General features: G+C 36.4%; 1 protein-coding gene across 1 annotated transcript in view; it reads left to right on the forward strand.

Moving 5' to 3' along the window:
- Positions 1–25540, forward strand: part of Ubap2 (ubiquitin associated protein 2) — a 63039-nt gene that overhangs the window by 13120 nt on the left and 24379 nt on the right. Inside the window, exons 2-3 of the mRNA XM_076841332.1 lie at positions 7426–7565; positions 10974–11010. Coding sequence (XP_076697447.1) covers positions 7486–7565; positions 10974–11010 — 117 coding nt within the window. The 5' untranslated portion in view covers positions 7426–7485. The remainder of the gene's footprint in view (positions 1–7425; positions 7566–10973; positions 11011–25540) is intronic.

The following is a 25540-nucleotide window of genomic DNA, read 5'->3' on the forward strand; positions in this document are numbered from 1 at the left end:
AGACTCTTTACTAGTCCTTCTCTGTTGAGTAATAATTCTTTTTTTTTGTTTGTTTTTTGTGGTGCTGGGGATTGAACCAAGGGCCTCACACATCCTAGGCAAGCGCTCTGCCACTGAGCCACAGCCTCAGCCCCTGAGTAGTAATTCTTTAATGAAGATATTCGATTGGTATTTGAGAGGCATTGTTGAATATAATCTGAAGTAGTCTGTTTATAATTTGATAGGGTTTGTGCAAAGATACATAGTATAGGTCTTTTTTTTTTTTGTTTTTTGAGAGGTCTGTTAGAAGTAGGGATGATGACTGATTATGATAATTATGGCCTTTTCAAGGAATTGGAGATAATACTAGGTAACACTAGCTACTGGGTTAAAGACAGGGCTTAAGGGCTGAGGATATAGCTCAGTGGTAGAGTGCCTACTTTACATGTGTGAACACCTCAGTTCAATCACAATACTGGAAAAAACAATAACAAAAATAAAGCCTTATGAAAAGAGAATTGAAATGGGATACATGTATTGAAGCAGCCATAGGCAATCAAATACTTTTCCATCCCTGACCTTAGGTAACCTGAAGTGTGACTGTACCAAATAAAATGTGATGTTCTGTAATGTCCGAGTTAGCACTCATTTTTTCTGTGGGCAGGTTAGTGCATGGGACAGCTGATAACACTGCAGTTTCTGTCTGCCAAATGTGGGTGTAGGGGAGTTCAGCCTTGTCCACCAGCTGCTAGAGGTCTGACCCTGCCCTCTGCAGCTGTGAAGAATCAAAGTGTCAGCTTGGTCAGCTTCTGGCATGCAGGGCAGTAGCAGTTGAGCTGCATGGAATTAGGTCTCCTAGTTGAGTACTTTGGAAACCTAGTTGTCTTATTGACTTTCTCTTGCTGGCTTTTCTAGATCTCCTGAATTGATTTTTGTGGTTTTGGGGATTGAGCCCAGAGGCACTTGAGATATACCCCTGCCCTTTATTTTTTATTTTGAAATATGGCTCACACTAAGTGGCTGAGGCTGGTCATGAATTTATGATCCTACTACCTCAGCCTTCCAAGTTGTTGGGACTATAGGTGTGCACCACTGTACCCAGCAAGATTTTTTTTTTTTTTTTTAAATTGATTTGTATTATTGGTTTTCTTTTTTTTAGTTGTAGATGGACATAATACCTTATTTACTTACTTATTTATTTTTATGTTGTGCTGAGGATCAAACCTAGTGCTCATACATGCTAGGCAAGAGCTCTACCACTGATCTACAGCCCCAGCCCCCAGAAAGATTCTTAATCTCTTAAAATTCACTTAATGATGCAGAAAAGGGTTGAGAGTAATGGTTCTTTCTATATAGAAAAGCAGGGCTGGGGCTGTGGCTCAAGTGGTAGAGTGCTTGCCTAGTACTAGAACCCTAGTACTTGTGAGGCACTGGGTTCGATCTTCAGCACCACATAAAAATAAAGATATTGAGTCCACCTAAAACTAAAAAATAAATATTAATAAAAGAAATACAGAAATTAAAAAAAATAAATAGAAAAAGCAAGGACAGAGGTTGGAAATTAAACATAATAAAGCAGAACTAGTCAAAGCATAATAGTATAGAGCACCTGTGTTATCTGGGAGGTGGGGAACTTAAATTATGATGCATAACAGATTTTTCTCATCGGATGAGAGCTATGCATGTTATGCGGTTCTGCTGCCTTGAAGAAGAGGAAACCAAGTTGGGGACTACAATATTGCATAATCGCTAAAAGACCATGGAGCCAGATGACTGGAGTTTGAATTTTTAGTTTTTATCACTTCACTATCTGTGACTCTTTATGTCTTAGGTTTTTTTTCTTCTTTTTTTTTGTAAAATGGAAATAGTAATGTTAATTTCCTCAGAGTGTTGTTGGGAAGGTTAATGACTTAATACTGTGCTTATAAAGCCCTTACAATGGTATCTGGTACATAGTAAACACCATTTCTTTGCTGCTATTAATTTATCATTGCTTATTGGTTTTAGACATTTTGAAATGAGTTTATATACAGAGGACCTGTGTTTATCCTTGACAGTTTAAGTGATAGTCCATGTAATATTGGCTTTGTGATTGAGTAAACAGCATCTCTGACGTTATTTCTTTTTTTATATGTTTTTTTAGTTGTGGGTGGACACAATGCCTCAAGCATGCTAGGCAAGTGCTCTACCACTGAGCTACAACCCCAGCCCCAGTTTTTTTTTTTTTTAATTTTTAAATGGTACTGGGGTTCAATGCAGAGATTCCCACATGGTAGACAAGTACTCTGCTACATCCCAGACCTTTTTATTTTATTTTGAGAGAAGATGTTGTTAAATCCCCAGAGTTAGCCTTGAACTTGTGATCCTCATCTTCCTTGAATACCAGGAATTACATGCATGTGCCACCACACCTGGCCTGGCTTTCCTTTTTTGTTTTGTTCTTTTGGTATGGTGTCTTATTATGTTGCCCTGGGTAACTTTGAACTCCTGGGCTTAAACAATCTTCCGCAGGTCAATTTCCTGAGTAGCTGGGACTATAGGTGTGTGCCACTGTGCCTGGCTTTGTGGGCCTTCTGTTTTTTTGTGGTACCAGGGGTTAAATTGAGCCCAGATCCTCTCATGCTATGCAAGTGCTCTGCTACTGAGCTGCTATATCCCGATCCCTTTTTTCTTCTTTCTTTTTTTGTGGCACTAGGGATTGAACCTAGGTTCTAATGCATGTATTCTGTCACTGTAGAATACTGGCTCTTTTTTGGTTTTGTTGTTTTTAATTTTGAGACAGAGTCTTACTAAGTAGTTGCCTAGATTGGCCTTGAACTTGGAATCCTGCCTTAGCCTTCTGACTTGCTGGGTTTATATGCTTGGTCCACACCACATGGACACCAGTGTCTTCTGAACTAGGGGTTGAACCTAGAGCCTTATGCATGCTAGGAAAGTGCTCTACCATTGAGTTACACCTCCAGTCTTGTAAATTTTATTTTGAAACAAGATCTCACTAAGTTGCCCAGGCTGAACTTGAAGTTGCAATCCTCCTTAGTCTCCTGAGTAGCTAGGATTACAGGCATGAGCCATCACACCTGGCTCCCAATTGTGTTTTTTTGCATGCCTTAAAGTGAAGTGTCCTCATTATTTGTTTATATAAGCTTTTATAGAAAGTCAGGTGGCAGTTAACCAGTGTTCATTCTAGACTGAGACCTTTGGAAACATAGTATTATTGAATCTTCAAAAGAATCCTTGAAAGTTCGATGCAGTGCACACCTATAATTTCAGTTGCTCCTGAGGCTGAGGAATGAGGATTGCAAATTCAAGACCAACTTCAGCAATTTTAATGAAGTCTCAATTAAGGAGACCTTGTTTCAAAATAAAGCATTAAAAAAAAAAAAAGGACTGTGGGTGTGGCTCAATGTTTAAGGGACCTGTGTTCAATCCCTGGTACAAAAAAGAAAGAAGGGGGAAAAAAAAAAAGAAAGAATTTAAGTAACTCAGTGGTAGATCACTCCTGGATACATATACAGTCTCCAACATTGGCAAAGAATACACAAACACCCGAAGAAGCTAAAAATGTATCAGCAGTTTTTTTTTTTTTAATATTTAATTTTTAGGTGTAGTTGGACACAATACCTTTATTTATTTTATTTATTTTTTTATTGGTTGTTCAAAACATTACATAGCTCATGATATATCATCTTTCATACATTTGACTCAAGTGGGTTATGAACTCCCATTTTTACCCCAAATACAAATTGCAGAATCACATAGGTTACACACTCACATTTTTACATAATGGCATATTAGTGACTGTTGTATTCTGCTACCTTTCCTATCCCCTACTATCCCCCCTCCTCTCCCCTCCCATCTTCCCTCTCTACCTCATCTGCTGTTGTTCAATTCTCTCCCTTGTTTCCCCCTCCCTTTCCCCTCACAACCTCTTATATGTAATTTTGTGTAACATTGAGGGTCTCCTACCATTTCCATATGATTTCCCTTCTCTCTCCCTTTCTCTCCTCTCACTCGTCTCTGTTTAATGTTAATCTTTTCCTTATGCTCTTCCTCCCTGTTCTGTTCTTAGTTGCTCTCTTTATATCAAAGAAGACATTTGGCATTTGTTTTTTAAGGATTGACAATGCCTTTATTTTATTTACTTGTTTTAATGTGCTGAGGATGGAACCCAGGGCCTCACACATGCTAGGAGAGTGCTCTACTGGTGGCAAGCTACAACCCCAGCCCAGTAGTTCTTATCTGTGTTAAAATGTATCACATCTTTAATTTGGATGATGGGAGGTCAATACCAGTTTTAAGTAACCTGTTGCTTCCTGCAGTGCAAGAACCCGAGATATGCTTGTTTGGATTTTTGCTGGATTATTTTTAGAATCTCTTGCTCTTCTCTGTTTCTATTCTAAGAATTCTCCTGGAACTTGTTCCAGAGTAGTAGAGCTCTTCAGGGTCGGAAATGATACAAGGGATGGAACACAAGTGTAAACTGAATTAGTAAGTTCTGGCAACTGGGTCTTGCGCAGAAACAATTGTTTTTCTTTTTTGGTGATTCTGAAGTTGGATATGCCTCACTCATAATAGGCAAGCATTCTATCACTAGACTATATCCCCAGCCCAAGAAGCAATTATGTTTACTATACATAATTCAGTTTCCAGTAGATATAACATGTTTTTCCCATAGACAGTATAGTATATTAGTTGAAGGTGTTTTATTTTTATTTATTTTTTTGTTTTGTTTTTGGAAGCAGAAATTGATCCTAGGGACAATTTAACCCTGAGCTACATCCCAGCCATACCACCACCCATTTTAAAATTTTGGGACAGTCTTCCCAATTTTGTCACAGTCTTTCAAGTTACTGGGATTAAAGGCATGTGCCACCATGCTCAGCTTTCCAGGTCTTTTTTTATTTTGAGACACAGTCTCACAGAAGTTGTTGAGGCTGTCCTCGAACCTGGCCACCCCATGCCTGGCCATCTTTCTTTCTTTATTTTTTTAAAATATATTTTTAGTTGTAGATGGATATAATACCTTTCTTTATTTTTAATGTGGTCCTGAGGATTGAACCCAGTTCTTCACATGTGCTAGGAAAGCACTCTACAACTGAGCTATAACTCTAGCCCCTGGCCAACTTTATATATCTTCTGAAGTCTGTTTTTCCAGAGGATTTTAGTCATATTACACCCCCACCTCCATGTTCTGCAAAATCTCAATTCTATATCAGGAAGTTTTTTTTTTTTTTTTTTTTTTGAGATGGGGTGTCACCATGTCACTGTTGCCCAGGCTGTTCAGGGACTCCTGTCCTGAAGGGATCCTCCTGCCCTAGCTTCTTTTTTTTTTTTTTTAATATTTATTTAGCTATTGGCGGACACAACATCTTTGTTTGTATGTGGTGCTGAGGATCGAACCCGGGCCGCACGCATGCCAGGCGAGCACACTACCACTTGAGCCACATCCCCAGCCCCTGCCCTAGCCTCTTAAGTAAGTGGGACAACATTTCTTGTGTCTGGAAGATTATTTAAAAAAAAAATTTTTTTTTTTTTTTTTTTTTTGGGCGGGGATGGGTACTGGATTAGAACCAAGGGCTTCTTTTTTTTTTTTTTTTTTTAAGTGCTGGGGATCGAACCCAGGGCCTTGTGCATATAAAGAAAGCATTCTACCAACTGAGCTATATTCTCAGCCCTTCATGCATATTAAGTAAGTGCTCTGATATTGAGTTGTATCTCCAGCCCTGGAAATTGTTTTGTTGGATATTTTTTGCATTAAGACTTTTTTTCTTTCTTTCTTGTGGTACTAGGTATTGAACCCAGGGGTACTTTATAACTGAGCTATATCCCCAGCTCTTGTTTTGTTTTTGAGATAGGGTCTCACTAAAGGTCTTGCTAAATGTTGAGATTAGCCGCAAAATTGTGATCCTCCTGCCTCAGACTCCCTGGTTGCTGGAATTACAGGTGTGTGCTGCTATGCCAGGCTAAGACTGACATTTCATCCTTAGTATGTAGATCCATGATTGTCAGAAAACAAGTTAGTCTGAATTTGTTGATTTGAGTATCCTTGAAAGCTAGGTCTAGGGTCATTAATTCTATTGTTTTCCAAGAAATGTATCTGCCTTTTTTAAGTTGAAGGTTTTTCATTGAAATTATTTATGAATATGTAATGTAGACCAGTAATTAATAAAGGAAAAACTGTAGTTTCCAAATAATACTTAAACATAAAATGGGCAACGTACTTATATTTCACATGGAATTTGGTTGTTATTCGTAACCTAATTATATTCATTATGAAACATTTTGCACTAAATTGATATTTGGAATAGAGATAGTTTTAATGTCCTCAGTAAATTAGTAAAGTTTTAATATTTTAAAATATATTGAAGTTTATGGTTTTCCTTCCTGACAAGTGAATATTAAGGTGAATTACCTTGCAGGCCTTGGTGGTATATGCCTATAATCCCAGTCTCCTCACGAGACTGAAGGAGAAAAAATAGGAGTTCAAAGCCAGTCTTACTCAGCAAAAGTGAGGCACTAAACAACTCGGTGAGACCCTGTCTCTAAATAAAATATAAAATACAGCTGGGGATGTGGCTCAGTGTCTTGAGTGCCCCTAAGGTCAATCCCTGGTTACCCCCCCCCCAAAAAAAAAAAAAAAGGTGTATTGCACCAATATTATGTTTGAATGTAATAGAAATATTTTTTGTAAATCAAAATTCATTTTAGTGTAAGTATTTTTCTTTTGTACGTGCAGATTTTTATCAGCAGATGGCACTCCTGTAAGGAGAAGTTCACATTTTGTTATATATAGTGTACTTAGGTTATTTTCATAAATGGAACACTGATGAATAAATAGTACAAAGTAATCATTTTAATGAACACGATTGTTTGGAATCTATAAGCAAACAGTTGGAATGTCATGGTTCATAACCTGTATCTCATCCATGTTAGGCAAGCAACTGTCACTGATATCCCTACTCTTGTCTTGTTTCTTGAGATCACATTTTGAATTTTGTTTTTTGCTGAGTAAAGTCTAGTAGTTACTACAAGTAGTAGCAGCTATATATACTGGTAAGATTGTTGCTGGTTAAAATTAGTTGTCCTTGAGATTTTTATTTAGCCTTGCTAAGATTCTTGAACAGTTCTTGTCACACTGTCCTCCAAAATGCTACAAGCAAATTCTTGGATATCAAAGTGCTGTTTCTTGGGGCTGGGGTTGTGGCTCAGCATTAGAGCCCTCACCTAACATGTGTGAGGCCCTGGGTTCGATCCTCAGTACCACATAAAAATAAATACATAAAATAAAGATATTGTGTCCAATTACAACTAAAAAGTAAATATTTTTAAAAAGTGCTGTTTCTTGAAAATTTGTATTCCAGAGAACTTTTATTTTATGTATCTTCTTTTCCTCTGACTTATGTTTGCCTTTTACCATGATTTGCATGATTTCCTACTTTGTTGCAGATTTTCTATTTTGTACATACGCTATTTTGTATATACTGTACATGATGACTTCAGTGAGCAATGACCGTTGCCGAGGTGCTCGGGAAAAAACACAGATTTCAACAACACAGGCGACACAACCACAGAAACAAGTGGTACAGGTAAGTGTTTGTGGAACTTTTGTTTCTTTTAGAATTAAGGGAAAACACATGATTTAATGTTTTCCTTTGTAGGAAATCTCACTATTTTGGACCTTGTGTTTAAAAAGCAGATAGTCAATAATAGGAAAAAGTAATATTGTTGATTCATGTACAATTAGATACTGTTCCATTAGAACTAATTAATCCTGTATTCCAGCTACCAGTTACTGAGTCAGTTTCTTGGCTTTCTTTTTCTTCATTTTTTTTTTTTTTTGATGATGATGCTCGGGATGAAATTCAAGGTCTCTTCTATGCTAGGCAAGTACTCCCACATTGAACTACACCTCCAGTCCTTAATTTTAAATGAAGTGAGATAATTCAAGTAAAGTGAAAGCATAGTACCTGGTACAGTTAACATTGTATACTTTATTGACTAGATTGGCAAGCCTCTTTTCAGAGGCATTATGTAAGTGGGTAAATAAACCTCATCTAGTTCATTATAACTTCAGATTGATGACTTGACTGTACCTTGATAGTTACTTATAAGTGGTTTTCTTTTTTTTTGTATTTGTTTTTCTTTTGTAGTATTACAGGTGGAACTCGGAGGTGTTCTACCATTGTGCTACTTGCCTGGCTCTTTATTTTGAGACAGGGTCTCTCTGAATTTACAAACCTTAAATTTGCTGCTTTAGCCTCCCAAGTTGCTGGGATTATAGGCCTTTTTATCACCACACATAGCTTTGATGTTTATTCACAAGAAAGACTCTCCATTGTTGGAAAACTTTGAGGGCTAGATCCTTTTTTTATAGTTCTTAAGAAAAATTTATTTCATGATTTGTCTCTTATCAAAGAAGAAATAGAAGTTAAGCATAATCATGGGTATAACTCTGCTAATAAATAAAATGATTGTTTTTATTTAAAAAAAATTTGTACTTAGCAAATCATTAAAAATGAAAAGTAAGATTTTGAAGGAGAGCCCGATGTAATGTAGGGATTGTAAACTGTATACCTTTTCTTTCCTCCCAAGCAAAGTCTTTGGGCTGATTTACAAAGAATTAGTCTCCAAATTGGAGGAGGAGGGGGATATTCCTTTCCTCAGAAAGGGTTTTCTATTTGTTATTTATTTACACACACACACAGACACCCCCCCCCCATGTTGGTAATTAAGCAAGCATTTTTCCACCAATCTACATCCCTGGCCATTGATTGATTGATTTGTTATGGAATGCAGGAAACCCTGGGTTCAGTCCCTAGCACCACACACAAACACACACACACAAACATTCTCTCTCTCTCAGACACACAGTTTCTGTCTCTCTTACACACAGAGACACACACACAAAGGAAAGAATGAAAAATTGTTCATCTTTTCTTATGCAGTGGAAAATATTTTCTAAGGAAGTAACCTTAAATTGGAAACAAAGTGCCTTTTGTAGTTGTTGTTGTGGTACCAGGGATTGAAACTAGGGGCACTTTACCACTGAACTACATCCTCAGCCCCCCCCTTTTTTTTTTTTTTTTTTTGAGACTTTGTTTGAATTACCTATAAGGGCCTGGCTAAGTTACTGAGGCTGGCTTCGATCCTCCTGACTTTTTTCTATAAGATGTTAGTTACCCACCCACTTTGTGTGTGTGTGTTCCTGAGGATTGAACCTAGGTCTTCATTTATGCTAGGCAAGCTCTCAACTACTGAGTTACAGCCTCAGCCCTTATATTCCCAAATGTCTAGAGGTAGGGGTGTTCTGAGATGATCTATCCAAGTTGCATGCTAAAAGAAGAGCGCTTTTGATTCCATATAAACCTGAGTTTGGATCTTGGTCTACCCATGTTACTAATTAGATAAGTTTCTTAAGTCTTTTTTTTTTTTTTTTTGCTGGGTGTTGAATCCAAGGCTGCTTTATAACTGAACTATATTCCCAGCCCTTTATAATCTACCACATTTAGTTTGTGCCTTTATTCATCATTTCCACAGCCCTATTTTTTTTGTGTGTGTGTGTGGTGCTGGAGCTTAACTCAGGTGCTGGAGCGTGCCAGGCAAGCTCTCTTCTGCTGAGCTATACCCTTAGTACAGCTGAACTTTTTGAGAGAAGAGATAAGATACTTCTTTACTCCTAAATACACTAATATGTTTTTGTAAAAAGTGACTTCTTTTGCATAAAACAGTAAAATTATCCAAAAAGAAGAAAAATAAGTCATTATTAATTTGACATCCATTTTATTTATATTTGTCCTAAATTGTCCCAATAAGGTTTTTTAGTTAAGTCCTTGATCGTTTATTGTATTTAGGTGTCTGTTCTCTTTAATCTCTCTCTCTGTTTCTGTCACTCTTTCTCTTGGCCCTGGGAATTGAACCCAGGACCTTGTGCATGCTAAGCATATGCCACTGAGTTACATCACCAGACACTTCCTGTGGAACTGTTCCTTAGTTTCATGACATTGACATGTTTGAAGAAAATAAGCCAGTTTCTTCATACTGTGTTTTCCAGCTTGGATTTGTCTATTATTTACTCATGATTAGAATTGGGTTGTACATTTTTGGTATGAATAATGTATAAGTGATCTGATTTTTCTTTTTTTAAAATTTTTTTGTAATTGTACATGGTCAGAATGCCTTTATTTTATTTGTTTATTTTTATGTGGTGCTAAGGATTGAACCCAATGCCTCACAGACCTCTTGATATGCTAGGCAAGCCCTCTGCCACTGAGCTACAGCCCCAGCCCAAGTGATAGGATCTTAATCCATCATATCATGATGTAATAGAATATGTTTGTCTCATTCTAGTGATTATTTTTATCGCTTGTTTAAAAATGGTGTTTTTCTATTATCTTGGAGATGCAAACTAGTTTTTTAAAATATAAAATGGCATATGATATTTACTTTTCAGGATGATTGAAAGGAATTGAAAATCATGGAAGGTTGTGGATGATAATTAATAACCTGTGTTTATTGTATATACCACATAAAATATGAAGTAATTATAATAATACTTAAAAATTATGTTATAAAATGTCATGGAAAATGAATAGTTTCTGTTTATCTGAGAAAAGAAGTAAAATGTATTAATGAAAAAAGGCTATTAGACTATGTTAATAACATTTATTTTTGGTAGGTACAAGGATGATTTAAAAAATAACCTTACTTCATTATGTTTCCAAATTTTCTGGGTGACAGATTCTATGAAAAACATTTGGCTCATTAGAAAAGCTATCAGCACATTTTTTTTTTTTTTACTGTGAAAGCAGCTTAGCTCTTTATAGGTCATATGCATGGGTAAAAGATCCTGAGGAAGACAGTGATGATGCTTTCTTAGCCATATTTTCTTTTAATTTGAAAATTGTCTTGTTGGATGTCACTAATGGGGAGGGTGCACTATTCTGTTTAACATAGAATTACCAGTTGACCCTGCTTTTTCCTCTTTTTTCCCCAAGCTGTACAGACCTCTTGACACTTCTAGAGCTCAGCCTGGTAACTTCCCTATTATACTCTTAATTTATGTTTGGTGGTTTATTTATCAAATATTTATTGAAGTGTTTATTGAATAAAGTAATTTTCTTCTTGACTAAGGCATGTAGAGTATTTTATAAAGGAAGAAATTTAATATTCTGATTAAAATTTTACATTTTATTAATATGCTAGTGCTAATGTTGCAGTACTGTGCTTGTTAACAGCTGTTAAGTATATCAGCTGTGCTTTCAGAAGTTGTCTAGTCTGTACCCTGTAGGGAATAAAACAGATGATATCACTGAAGAAAAATACAAAAAACATCTGAATCATAATTTACTTAAGCTGAAAAAGCTAAGTCTTGGATTGGTATTTACATATGGCGATGAGTAATGACTTTAGAGTTAGACATGTATAGGTAGCTGGGCATGATGGCACTTGCTTGTAATCCCAGCTACTTGGGAGTCTGAGGAAGGAAGATCAAAAGTTTGAGGCCAGCCTTGGCAAATTAGCAAAACTGTGTCTCAAAAGGACAAATAAAAAGGGGTGGGGATGTAGCTTAGTGGCTGTGCACACCTGGGTTCCATCCCCATTATTACTCCTGTAAAACAATTCGTGGGTGATACAGTATCAAAATGAAAACATGTAGTGGTTTAGGGTGTAGCTCAGATGTAGAGCTCATGTTTAGCATGCATGAGGCCATTAGTGACTGTTCTGCTTAAAACCTGTGCCAGGTTCTGTAAATTCATGTTCTTTTTTCTTAATATTTTATAGATGTCTTAACAGAATCAGGGAAGATTTGTTTTTATAAATTGTGTATATTTACAAAAATATGTACAATTAAGTTTAAATATTGCTGCCTTGGGTTGGGGGTATAATTCCATGATAGAGTCCTTGTCTGGCATGTATAAGTCCCTGGGTTATCATAGCATTGCAAAACAAATGATATATTATCATTTATAAAGCCATCATTTGTTGCTGTTCTTGCCTGTTTTCACACTCTTTTTCAGAAAGATTTCATCCAGGTTTTCTGAGCTTGGTATTATACTCTGATATTTCTATATGAGGTATCTTCTGTCTGAAACATCTTGATCAAATCAGACACATTCTTGTAATGAACTCACCATGTAGTGAATGACTGATTGTCCACAACTGATACATGATTTCATTTTCTTAGGATTTTTTTTTTTTTTTAAGAGAGAGTGAGAGTGAGAGAGAGAGAGAGAGAGAATTTTAATATTTATTTTTTATTTAGTTTTCTTCAGCGGACACAACATCTCTGTTTGTATGTGGTGCTGAGGATCGAACCCGGGCCGCACGCATGCCAGGCGAGTGCACTACCGCTTGAGCCACATCCCCAGCCCTAGGATTTTTTTCAAAAAATTTTTTTAGTTAAACATGGACACAATATCTTTATTTTATTTATTTATTTATTGTTCATGTGGTGCTGATAATTGAACCCAGTGCCTCACATGTGTGAGGCAAGCACTCTGCCACTGAGCCACAACCTCAGCCCCTAGGATTTTTTCTTTTATCTCTTTATTTTAGCTCCTATTTAACTCTTGTCCACCCCCTTCCCCCCTGTTTTTGGGTTCCTTTAGGGCTGCTTTTCCCTTCTGTGGAAGTTGACACCACCTTCAGCATTTTATTATGTAAATGATTAAACATAAAGAAAAGTTAAGTTATGCTGTAAGGATTCATATACATCAAATTGCCTTTCTTCTATATTTGCTTTGCTTAGCTGTCATTGTCTTTATTTTTTTTTTCTTGGATTTTGATGCATTTCAAAGTAAGACTTCAATGTAATTTTTTTCTAAACATTTCAGCATGTGTATCATTGACTAGCGTATAATATTTGTTTACAATTTTATTTTATTTTGAATTTCTGCTAGTGGGGATTGAAGCCAGGCGTTTGCCCGTGCTAGGCAAGCAGTGTACTATTCCATAAATCATCTAAGTCTCTGTTTTCTTTGCATGAGCAACTGTAGAATTCTGGTGATTTTCTTTGTATACTACGATCATTTTCACATTGTCAATCTTTTGCCCTAACTCTTGATTTTTTTTTTTTTTTTTTGTAACAGGAGTTGAACCCAGTGTCACTTAACCATTGAGCCTCATTTCCAGCCTGTTTTGTTTTGAGACAGGCTCTCCCTAAGTTGCTAAGGCTGGCTTTGAACTTGTGATCCTCCTGAGTTGAAGGGATTACAGGTGTATACCATATGCCTAGGATGTTTACTTATTTAAAATAGCTTTTTCCCCTAATTATAAAATAAATGTGTTTAAATTAGAAACTTGGAAAGAAAAGAAAGACATAAAAATTACCACAAATCGCTGTCAGAGTTTACCAATGCTTACATCTTCAAGTAGGATCTTCCAGTACTTTTTCGTTTTTAGTTCTTGCAATACTAGCAATTGAACCCAGGGTGCTCTAGCACTGAGCCACATTGCCACCCCTTTAAATTATTTTATTTTTATTTTGTAAGAGGTCTTGCCAAATTGTCTAGGGGATGACCTGCAATATGTGATCTCTTGCCCCAGCCTCTTAAGTAGCTGGAATTATAGGAGTGTGCCACCATGCCTAGCTACTTTTTTGGGGGATCCTGGGAATTGAACCCTGAGGTGTTTTGCCATTGAGGGAAACCCCCTGTTCTTTTTTTCATTAAGTTTTTTAGTTGAGATGGGCACAATACATCTATTTATTTATTTATCTATATTTGTTGAGGATTGAGCCCAGTGCTATGCAAGTGCTCGGTAGAGCTATAAACACAGTCCTGCCAGTTCTTTTTTAAATTTTTAAAAAATTAAGACAGGGGGCTGGTGTTGTGACTCAGCTGGAGCAATTTCCTATCATGTGCAGGGGCCCTGGGTTCAATCCTCAGCACCACATAAAAAATAAATAAATAAAATAAAGGTATTGTGTCCAACTACAACTAAAAAATAAATATTTAAAAAAAAATTTGAGACAGGGTCTCACTAAGTTGCTGAGGCTTGCCATGGATTTGTGCTTTCTGCCTCAGGCATGCCAGTTACTGGGATTACAGATATGTGCCCCCACAACTTACTCCTTCTAGGATTTTAAAGAAATTTTCTTTCCCCCCATTTCTGTGACTTCCATTCAACTTAAGAATCTACTTCACAAATTTTTAACAGAATGCACCAGTTGGGAGTGAATGATCCTGATTCATTGGTAAAGGGATACTTTACCACTGAGCTACATTTCCAGCCTTTTTTAAAAACTTGTTTTGTTTTTTTTAAATTTATTTTGAGACCACAGTCTTTCCGTGTTGCCGGGGCTGGCCTTGAACTTGCAATCCTCCTGTCTGAGCCTCGAGAGTATCTCAGATTATAGGTGTATGCCACCACACCTAGCCTTCTTTCTCAATTTTAATCCCTTCTTTCCTCCCCAAAGTAACTACTATAATTTTCTTTTTTTCCAGTGTTATATGTTGTTCCCTAGGCCTTTCACATAGTAGTCTAGAGCTCTGTCACTGAGCTACCCTTAGCTCCCATTTTGACTTTAGAGGTTCTTAGATTTTTATCATTCATTGTATCTCTAGATGCTGCTATTTAGTCTTTGCTTGTTAAAAGAAAATAAAAATAATCACAATTGCTGTAATCTGTTGTTCCTCCCTTCTGTTTCATCCTTTCTTTTCTGTAAAGTTTTTCTGTTAAAGAACCTGGAACATATAAGCTAGAGTTCAATAATCTGGCTATTATTCATTTTGTATTTTTGGAGAAATTCATAATGTTTGTCATGAAAATTAACTTCCCATTTTCCCATTGTTATTACACTATAACAATCAACACTGAAGATTATTGTGACCTCAAAAGGTGTGGGATTTCTCCCCACCAGTCAGCAAGCTGGGTTTTCTCTAACCCGATTCAGTTCTAACACTGTCTCTCAGGACATATTGTCAGATCCCATAAGGTGAGGACTGAGGCCCCAAGACTACTTTCCTTATTCTACATTTAGATGTGATTGTTGCAGCTGTGCTTCTTACTGACCAGGGGTAAATCAAGGCTTCTACAAATCTTTTCTCAGTTTCTATTAATTTATCTCAGAAATAACATAAAAAGGAGTAGACCAAAAAGTTACAAAGAAAAGAACAGAGATCTTGATAGTCACCTACCTACTTTTTTAACATTTTACATGAAGAGATGGCAAAACTTTTTTGAGGGATCAGATAGTATGTATTTTTTTGCTCTGCAGCCCTCATACAGTATGTGTTGTATATTTCCCCCCCTTAATTAACCAGTTGAAAGTATTAAAAACTTTTCTAATTGACCTGCAATGCAAACGAAACAAAACAAAACAAAGAAAACCCAAAAAAACCAACCCAGGACCATGGTTTGCTAACTTGTGTCTAACAATCACTTATTAAAATTCTTTTATGTATTTATTTGAAAGCAAATAATAGGATTTATTGGAGTACTAGAAAGAAAGCAGAGCTCCTGAAGAGGGAGGGGGGTCCCAAGAGAGGGATGCAATGGTTTTTGTTGTCTCGGGGTTTTAGGGCTTTATTGTCTCTAGATGATTGGTGGGATATAGGATTTAGAAAAGTGGCAAATCAATTTAAAATCTAGAGAAAAGTGATTTCGAAACCCCTTGTTGGCACAAGGGAAAGTACCTCTTGGGGTTAGTCATGTCTAGGGGTTTTTAAGGAGCTGTGCTTGTGGTTAGGAATAGATGGGATCAGACATTTTGATTTCCCAATTCTCTCTTCTTCCTTTTCTTCTAAGATCCTTTTCCTGGCTGCCTGTAAGTGGTTTATCTTTCTGTCTCATATTACCCCCCTGAATGAAGTACCTCTAACTGCCATTAGGGGAAAATGGATGATGACCACTCAGGCTGCTTCATGATGTTAAGGGGGTTGGCTGCGCCGGCCAGGACCTCTGAGGGAGGTACTCTATCTAAAGGGCTTTCATAGAAGTTAGGAGAGCTTTCATGGAGGGTGGTATTTCCATGACCATCTGGAGCTTATTGGTTCTGTGGATGTGTTTCCCATCAGAGAAGTCCAGAGGTATATGATAGTGGTTGACAGGTGACTGGAAAAAGGTATTTTATGGGGCTTGAATCATGCTAGGACAACAACAAACAATACAGCAAAGTAATATTTTTTTTAAAATTATTTAAATATTTTAAAATAATTAATTATTTTTTAAATAATGAGTGTTAAGAGCCAGTCTCTAAAGACCACAAAGATGCTAACTTACTAGAGCTTTAACGTGTGGTCTCATGTCATTTATTTGTGAGTGGAGACTATTTGAGGCTTTAGAAACCTCAGTAGAGTTGTTAAAAACATACAGGACATTTAGTTTTTATAATGCCACAGGTTTCCCTTGAGCTGTAGGAATGTCATCAGATTTATATAACAATGCCTTTTTATTGTCATTATTTTTGTGTTAGCAGAAGGATCCCTTTAGTTGTGTTACTTAAGACTCTCTTGGTAAAGTCAGTAAGGATTTTTTGGTACCACGTTATATCTTTTAGACCAACTGAGGGATAAATATTAGGAATAATCATACCAATGAAAAACAAATTAGGTTTACTTATGTAGGAGATTAGGAAAATTTGTAGGTCTCAAATTTATTCAGAACAAATTTGTGACTCTGGTAGTGTCTTGTAACACTTTCTTTGTAACCTCCCAGTTTGACTTACTTGTGGGAGAACTGATATAAGTGTACATTTTAAGTTACATTAAAAGAGCCATTGTTGGGCAGGGGTAATGGCCCAGTGGTAGAGTGCTCGCCAAGCAAATGCGAGGCATTGAGTTCAAGCCTCAGCACCACATAAAAGTAAATAAATAAAATAAAGGTATTATGTTCAACTACAACTAAAAAAAAAAAAAATTAAAAAAAAAAAAAGAGCCATTGTCTTTTGTCTTTTAAATGTCTATGTATGGCTGGGCATGATGGTCCTTGCCTGTAATCCAGTGTCCAGGGAGGCTGAGGCAGGAGGATCACAAGTTTGAGACCAGACTCAGCAATTTAGCGAGACCCTGACTACCAAAAAAAAAAAAAAAAAAAAAAAAAGAGGGGGGATGTAAGGGTATAGCTCAGTGATAAAGTACCCTGGGTTCAATCCCCAGTACAAAAAAAGAAAAACAACAACAACTCTGTGACTCTGTTTTAGTTACTCTCCTGCCAGGTTGTTTAAGACTAAGTTGATTAAGCCAGGCATGGTATTCGATGCCTGTAATCTCAGCAACTTGGGAGACTGAGGCAAGAGGATCCTAAGTTCAAAGCCTCAGCAACTTAGTGAGTTCCTAGGGTCTCTAAATTCCATCTTCACTTATTTTTTTTTTAATGTTTTGTGATAGGGTCTTACTAAGTTTCTTATCTGAAAACATAAAAAAAAGGGTGGAGATGTGGCTCTGTGGTTAAGCACTCTTGAGTTCAATAGTTCAATCCCTGGTACCAAAAAATAAAAGACTAAGTTGGTCAAATTTGACTTTTTTCTTATCTACAATTATGATTCAGCTGAGATTTGTCAGAGATCACCCTTGGGAACTTGGGAGAAGCCTCTGGGCTCTTTTAGCTTTCCTGTACCAGTTGTGCTATCTGCCAGGATTGGTCCATGTCTTGCTGACCATATGTGGCTTCCCATCAGGGACACTTTCCTTTCCAATGACCCTTCTCTTTGCAGATTATGTACTGATTTTATTCCTGTTCTCTAGGGTTCTCAGAATCCTTCTAATTGGGAAGTCAGGTGACTCGTGGAGTTGCAGGTCCCTGTAAAGGAGTTCTGTCTTTCTCTGAGTTCTGGATGACTTTAGAGGGCAAAGTCTGAAATATTGGCTGATTCCTCCCATTCCCAATGCTTTTACTTCCTTGACTTTGCTCTCCAAGTTTTGATTTTAAATATCTAGCAGACCAGTGTCACCGTTTTGAAGTGTTAGTATAGGGTTTTAAATTTAATGTCTATAATTTCCCAATTATCCTTTTTGTTTGATTAGATTTAGTGTCAATTACTTAGTCTAAGATGATAACATTGGTACAACATCAACTAAATTTTGACTTTAATTGGATTTGGTTGTTTTTCCATCAGTGCCTTTTTTCTGTTCTAGAATCAAATCCAAATAGTGGTAATTTCTTATTTGGTTCTTTGGTCTTTGACTGTTTTTTCATGGCGTTTCATGATAATTATACTTTCAAAGAGTATTTAAGAGTCTTTTTAAAATTTTTTTTTTTTAGTTGTTGGTAGACACAATATCTTTATTTTTTATTTATTCATATGTGGTGCTGAGGGTTGAATCCAGCACCTCAAATGCACTAGATAGGCGCTGTACCACTGAGCCGCAACCCTAATCCCATTTATCAATCTTTCAAAGGTGAATAATTACTATTTTTGTGTGTTGATGTTGGCAATGAAACCCAGGGCATCTTCCATGCTATGAAGGCAAGTACTCTACACTGTGCTATATCCTCAGCTAAAATAATCCATATTTTTATTTTTTATTCTACTTGGTTATAGATGACAGCAGAATGCAATTCCTTGTACACAAAAAGAGCACAGTATTTTCAATTCTCTGGTGGTACACAAATTTAAAATTTGGTAGGCTTCAGTTACTTTTTTTTGCTTTAAAATGGGGTCTCACTAAGTTGCTTAGGGCCTAACTAAGTTGCTGAGGTTGGCCTCAAACTTGAGATCCTCCTACTTCAGACTCCTCAGCCACTAGGATTACAGGCATACATCACAATGCCTGGGGTCAGTTAGCCTTTTGAAGTTCAGATTAACCCATTTTTGGTTAGTGCAAGGTTCTTCAAGTAGTTTGAAAGTGGTCATACTAATCATTGATAGTGTCTTCATAAACTGCTATGATAAAATATTCTAGACTTATATTGTGTATTTTTTGCTTTGTAACTTGAATCATCCATTGCTGTAAAGACCCTGGTTTATTTTAGTTGGAAATGATATTTGGCAGCTTTAATTTGGTAACAGAAGATGTTTGTTGTTGTTTTTAGGTTTTTTTTAGTTGTTCATGTACCTTTATTTTATTTTATTTTATTTTATTTTATTTTTTGATGATGTTGGGGATTGAACCCAGGGTCTTGTGCATGTGAGGCAAGCACTCTACCAACTGAGCTATGTCCCCAGCCCCTGGACCTTTATTTTTATTTATTTATATGTGGTGCTGAGTATTGAACTCAGTGCCTCACATGGTAGGCAAGTATTCTATTGCTGATCTATAACCCCAGCTAAAGATGTTTATTGTTACTCGTTTGGTTATTGTTTTCAGGGCTCTTCAGTGGACAGGGCTATGAAAATTTTTTCAGGTAAAATGCCTCATGAGTTAATGATGATTTTGTTTGATAGTTTTGTTTGTTTTGGCAGTGGTGGGGATGGAACCAAAGGACTTGCTCATGCTAGGCAAGCACTCTACCACTGTGGCACATCCCCAACCCAGGGCTCATAGATTTTGATTTTTTTTGTATTGCATCTTATCATTTCCACACTGATAATCCTGGTTCCCTCAGAACTAGGAGTGGTATAATTAGAATGTCCCTAAATTACTGACTTGCTTTGTCCCACTTTATGTAACATCTAATAATGCTAATACTACCTCTGTATTTTCTACTCTTATTCCAATCTCTCTTTGACCTAGTACTGATCTGAATTACACAGGAATGGAATTGGCTCCTTTTACATCCCAGAATCCTATATCAATGTTAGCTTGTTTTTATAAATGATGGTCAATGTGTCAGTATTTAACACACTAAATATAAATGTTTATTCTGCAGAGTAAAAAGCTGTGCATCAATCTATTCCTTTTAAGATTTTTCTTTAAGTTTAAAAATTTTAACTTTATTCCACCTATTTTTATTTATTTATAATTTTTTTTTGTAGTTGTAGATGGACAGAATGTCTTTATTTTGTTTATTTTTATGTGGTGCTAGGGATTGAACCCATGCCTTACACATGCTAAAGCAAGTGCTCTGCCACTGAGCTATACCCCAGCCCTATTCCACCTATTTTAGATGGGTTAATTGATAGAACAAATGTCTAGTCAAATATTTTCTATATACATTTTCAAGGAAATTGCTTTGGTTGTTGTTTTGGTTATTGCTGGGTTCATTTGATTTGAGATTTTTTTTTTGTACCCAGAATTGCACCCAGGGGAACTTAGCTACTGAGCCGCATCCCCAGCCCTTTTTATTTTTTAATTTGATAATAGGGGCCTTGATAAGTTGTGAGGCTGGCCTGAAATTTGCAATCCTTGTGCCTCAACCTCCTGATTCTCTTGGATTACAGGCATATGCCCCCATACCTGGTGGCACTTTGTTTTTTTTCATTAGTAATAAAAATTATTCCATAGTCAAGAGGCACACTCTGTATGAACATGAGAATTGTCTGCTATCCTTTTATATAATAAGAAACTCATAGCCATACTTTTGTAGTTTGCTGCCTCATGATGTTTCTCAGTATCTGGAACCATTTTCAGCTATTATTACCAGCATCACACAACCAATTATTTTCTTGAATAAATTAGTCACTTTGCTAAGGTTCAACAATTTGTGTATGGTTTCTGCTTCTTGTTTTGGTCCTTGGGATTGGAACACTAGGTACATTTTGTACCATTGAGCTACATCCATCTCAGCCCCTGTCTGTATATGCTTTCTTCTATGTGACAGTTACTACGTGATCTTTTCCCTTTCACAGCCTTGTTACAAGACCACCTCTATTCACCTTAAAAAGTGTATTTTGCTTGAAAACGGTGGCCTTCAATTTAAAAAGTAATAATGTGGAAGTCCAAGTCAGCCTGAACGACAGGCTGGTGCATCTACTCTTTCAGGTAAACCTGTGAGACTTGTGCATCTGGAAGTTGCGCAGTTTCTCTCCCTTTTTCCTTTTTAAATAATTGTATCATATCTGCATTGTTTTTGTACCCATTGTGTATTATAATACTGTCTTAATTTTATCATAGTTTTTTAAAATTTTAATTTATATTTTGTTTTGGTACTGGGGATTGAACCTCAGGTGCACTCAACCACTAAGCCACATCCTCAGCCCTATTTTGTGCTTTATTTAGAGACAGGGTCTCACTGAGTTGCTTAGTGCCTCGCTAAGTTGCTTAGGCTGGCTTTGAACTCGTGATCCTCCTGTCTTAGCCTCCAAAGCTATTGGTAATATCAATATTTTTAATTCATTTTAGTTTTACATGACAGTAGAATGTATTTTGGCAGAATATACATACATAGAGTATAATTTATTCTATTTAGGTTCCCGCTCTCTGTGGTTGTACATGATGTAGAGTTACCCTGGTCATGTATACAAATATAAGACTAGGAAAGTTATGCTTGATTAATCCTACTGTCTTTTCTATTTCTCTTCCTCCTCCCTTTCCTTTGTTTCCCTTTCTAATCCAGGGATTTCTATTAGGGTCAGCTAGTTTTAGTTTCACAATAAGTATTCATTTGGTATTTATCATCAGCACTAAATATCAATGTCTCGTCATTTTGGTTATGTCAAGTCATTCTGTTAGGAAAGGCTCATGGGTATAACTTACGCCCTTTATATTTGAGTATAAAGTAAGTTTTGTTGGCTCTAAATTCTGGGCTTGTATTTTCTTTACATGTCTTAAATCTTGTTCTCTTTCTCTCTCCCTCTTTTTAAATTGTGGTGCTGGGGCTGGGGTTGTGGCTCAGTGGTAGATTGCTCCCCTAGCATGTGCGAGGCCCTGGGTTCGATCCTCAGCGCCACATAAAAAATAAAGTAAAATAAAGATATTGTGTCTATCTATAACTTAAAAAAAAAAAAAGACTTGATTTAAATTGTGGTTCTGGTGATCAAATTTGGGGCCTCTCACATGCTAGGTGTTTACTCTATCAAAGGAGCTATATCCTTAGTCCTGTTTTTTTTTTTTAATTTTTAAATTTTAATTTTTTTTAGGTGTAGATGGACACAACACAATGCCCTTATTTTTATGTGGTGTTGAGGATCGAACTCAGGACTTGCCCGCGCTAGGCGAGCGCTCTACTGCTGAGCCACAATCCCAGCCCCCCCGCCCCCCTTGTTTTTGAGACAAGGTTTTCCTAAGTTGCTATGGGTCTTGCTAAGTTGCTGATGCTGGCCTGAAACTTGTGATGGTCCTACCTTAGCCTCCTGAGTCACTGGGATTACAGGCGTGCACCATTGCATCCAGCTAGTTGGCATTTCTTTAGACTCCTGTAATATTCTGCAGTTTCTTAGTCTTCTTTAATATTGGCAATTTCAAATAAATGTAGATCAGTTATTGTATAAAATATTCTTCAATCTTGACAATTGGATTCAGGCCGTAAGTGTCTGATGGGAATAATATGTAACTGATGTCAAGTTTTGATTTTTTTTTTTTTTTTTTCTATTTTGCAGTACTGGGGTTTGAACCCAGGACTTTGCACATCTAGGCAAGCAGTCTGCCATTGAGCTACATTCCCATTCTTTTTTAAAAATCTGTATATATTTAGTTGCCAATGGATGCTTATTTTATTTATATATGCTGCTGAAAATTGAACATGGTGCCTCACATATGTTAGACAAGTGCTTTATCACCGAACTACAACCTCAGTCCCATTCACATTCTTTTTAAAAATGTACAGATGGGGTCTTGCTAAATTATCCAGACTGACTTTGAAGTTATAATCCTCCTGCCTGAACTTTCTGTTATGTGGGATTAAAGGTGTGTACCATTACACTATCATGCCACAATGTTTAGTGTATTTCTTTTAGAATATCATACCTAGAGTCACATGATGTTTGCGTGTTGCTCATGGAGGATGTTGATTTTCATCACTTAGTCTGGGTTTTGTCCACTGTCTCTATTATGTTTCTTCTAGAATATACCAGTATTTTGGGAGATACCTGAAGACCTTGTGCAAATACTCTATTCTTTATCAAACGTTCCCTTTTAAAATTAACGTCTGTTAACAATTCTTATCTGAATCAGCATATATACTGTTTAAATGGTGATGTTTAAACTCTAGTATCTTTCTGCTTATTTGTCTTTTTAAATCATGTTCCATATTAATGGATATAATTTTCTTTTTATTTATTGTTTTGCAGTGTTGGGGATTAAACTCACATCCTCTTGAATAATGGGTAGGTGTTATACTATTCAGCTACACCTCCAGCCTGCAATCAATATATATTTGAATTTTTGTCCTTGCTAGTCAAATAAGAAATAAAAATTAAATGGATTCAGTGGTGCATGCCTGTAATCCAAGTGACTCAGAAGGCTGAGGCAGGAGGATTGCAAATATGAGGCTGGACTAGGAATGTATTTCAGTGGTAAAGCTCCCTTGGGTTCAATCCTGAGTACTATAAAAAGAAAAAAATAAAATTTGATTTAATAGCTGGGCACATTAGTGCACATTTGTAACCCCAGTGACTTTGGAGACTGAGGCAGGAGGATTTCAAGCTGAAGGCTGGTCTCAGAAACTTAGTGTGGCTCTAAGCAACTTAGTGATAACTTAAAATAAAAAATAAAAAGAACTGGGAATGTAGCTCAGTGGCGAAGTATCCCTGGGTTCAATGCAAACACAATAATAAAAAAAAAAAATTAAGCCAAATTGGGGGGGTTCAATTGTGTGTGCTGGGTATTGAACTTGTAAATGCAGCATAAATTCAATACTCTTTATCAGTGAGCTACGTCCCCAGCCCCTATACAACATTTTTGTTAATTAAAGTGACCTTTTTTTTTTTTTTTTTTTTTTTTAGTTGACTCAACTAATTTTGGGAACTGTTTTAAAAAAGTAGACTTTTTTTTTTTTTACTGTTGGTTGTTTATACATCTTTGTGTACTTTGTGTAGAGCATTTTTAAATTAGAGTAACGTACATATTTTTTAGATTGAAGAGTCAGACAGTGGAGAGTATTGATTGGTACTGGCATTATGAGCAACCTCTTCAAGTATGCATTTAGCACCAGGGTCACTGATGATCTGTTTTCATTCAAAGAAGTTTGCCATTACACAAATTCAAATTATAATGTGAACATGCTGTCTTTCTAGAGATTATCTTCACTTTTGGTTTTTCCTCTTAACTCATCCATTTATCTATCGTGCGGTTTGTTTTTTGGCTGTAGGGCTGAAACTTCTCAGTTATGGGTCAGGGGAATTCTTATCTGATGTGCAGTAGGTATAATGGGAGTATATTTAAGGCCCTTACATATACTGGGAAGGATTGAGGTAAAATTGTTAATAAATGTGACACTGAGTTTCTGTATGAATATCTTTCTGGGTATAATGTCGCAGCATTGTAGCAGTTAAACTGAGGTCATAGTAGGCATAGATTGGCATGACAGAATTGACCATTGCATTGACCTGAGATGACCACAGCTCCTAGAGTTTGTATAATTATACACCTATGGACTGAAAAGGTCTAGAGAGAAAAGTGTTCTATGGAGAAAAAATGCCATCAACCTTCCCCCACTTTAGTTGAGATTACTTGATTTTAATGCAGTATATATTGAAACCTAAGATGAAAAGCTGTTCATTAGTTCCTTGTGGTCTTTTCCTTCTAAAATAATTTACTAAACTGTTTAGCTTTTAAAATATTGTGTTAGGAGTTAATGCGAACTTTAGTTAGAAAGGACTACTTAAGGAGCCAGGCTTGGTGATGGGTTCTTATTATCCCAGCTACTCAGGCTGGAACAAGAAGGACTGCAAGTTGTAGGGCAGCCTCGGCAACTTAGTGAGACCCTGTTCCAGGGTAAAAAATAAAAAAGAGCTTGGGATGTAGCTTGGGATGTAGAGCAGCCCCGGGTTTAATCCCCCCCATACTGGGGAAAGGAAAGAAAGGTAATTTAAAAAGCAAACAATTTTGAAAGAATTTTAGATTGAGATAGAATGAAGAATTTCTGTATACTCTTAATAATTTTGCTGTTGTAATAATAATGATACCTTTATCAAAACTAAGATACCAGATGGGTACATTATTACTGTTGAGTCATCCGTGTTCTATTGTCAGAAAGATCACAAGGGGAAATCTTAAAATTTAGTAATTTGGTTTATGAAAACAAAAAGATTTTGAATGAATAAAGTAACTGGAAGAGCATTTTCTGCAGAGGCAACTAATTTTAATATTGTAGCTTTTAATTAAAAATTTCTAAAATTATGATTTTAAAAAAGGGATGACTTTAAAAATATTTTCTTTTTAGCTAAAAAATACAACCTTTTGTCTTCAGAACTGATAAAGGTATCTTTTAAGAGTTGACAGCAGAGATTTCTTTGCTTTTTTGACCCCAGAATGGTTCCAAGCCTGTGTCTAGCAGTTTGTTTTCATTGTTTTTTGTTCTTCTTTCTCTTGTGCTGGTTCCCCCACCTCCTCAAGTGAAAGAAAACCCAAATAAGTTGCATGATCAATAAAGATGAACAAGAGCTTTAAGTCCTTTACAGAGGAATGTGTCCTTTTCACTATTTAATTTGATGTTTTTTATCTTATGGGAATGGGTTGTATATAGTTGAGATCTAAAATTCAGAATTTTGTTGTGTTAGTTTATATTTCTATTACTAGTGATTAGTGCTTGAGAGCTTTATTTTTTGACCCAAATTTAGCATTTAACTTACATTTTTGTTGCT

The sequence above is a fragment of the Callospermophilus lateralis genome, chromosome 2 (assembly GCF_048772815.1).
Source record: "Callospermophilus lateralis isolate mCalLat2 chromosome 2, mCalLat2.hap1, whole genome shotgun sequence".
NCBI classification, from domain to species: domain Eukaryota; kingdom Metazoa; phylum Chordata; class Mammalia; order Rodentia; family Sciuridae; genus Callospermophilus; species Callospermophilus lateralis.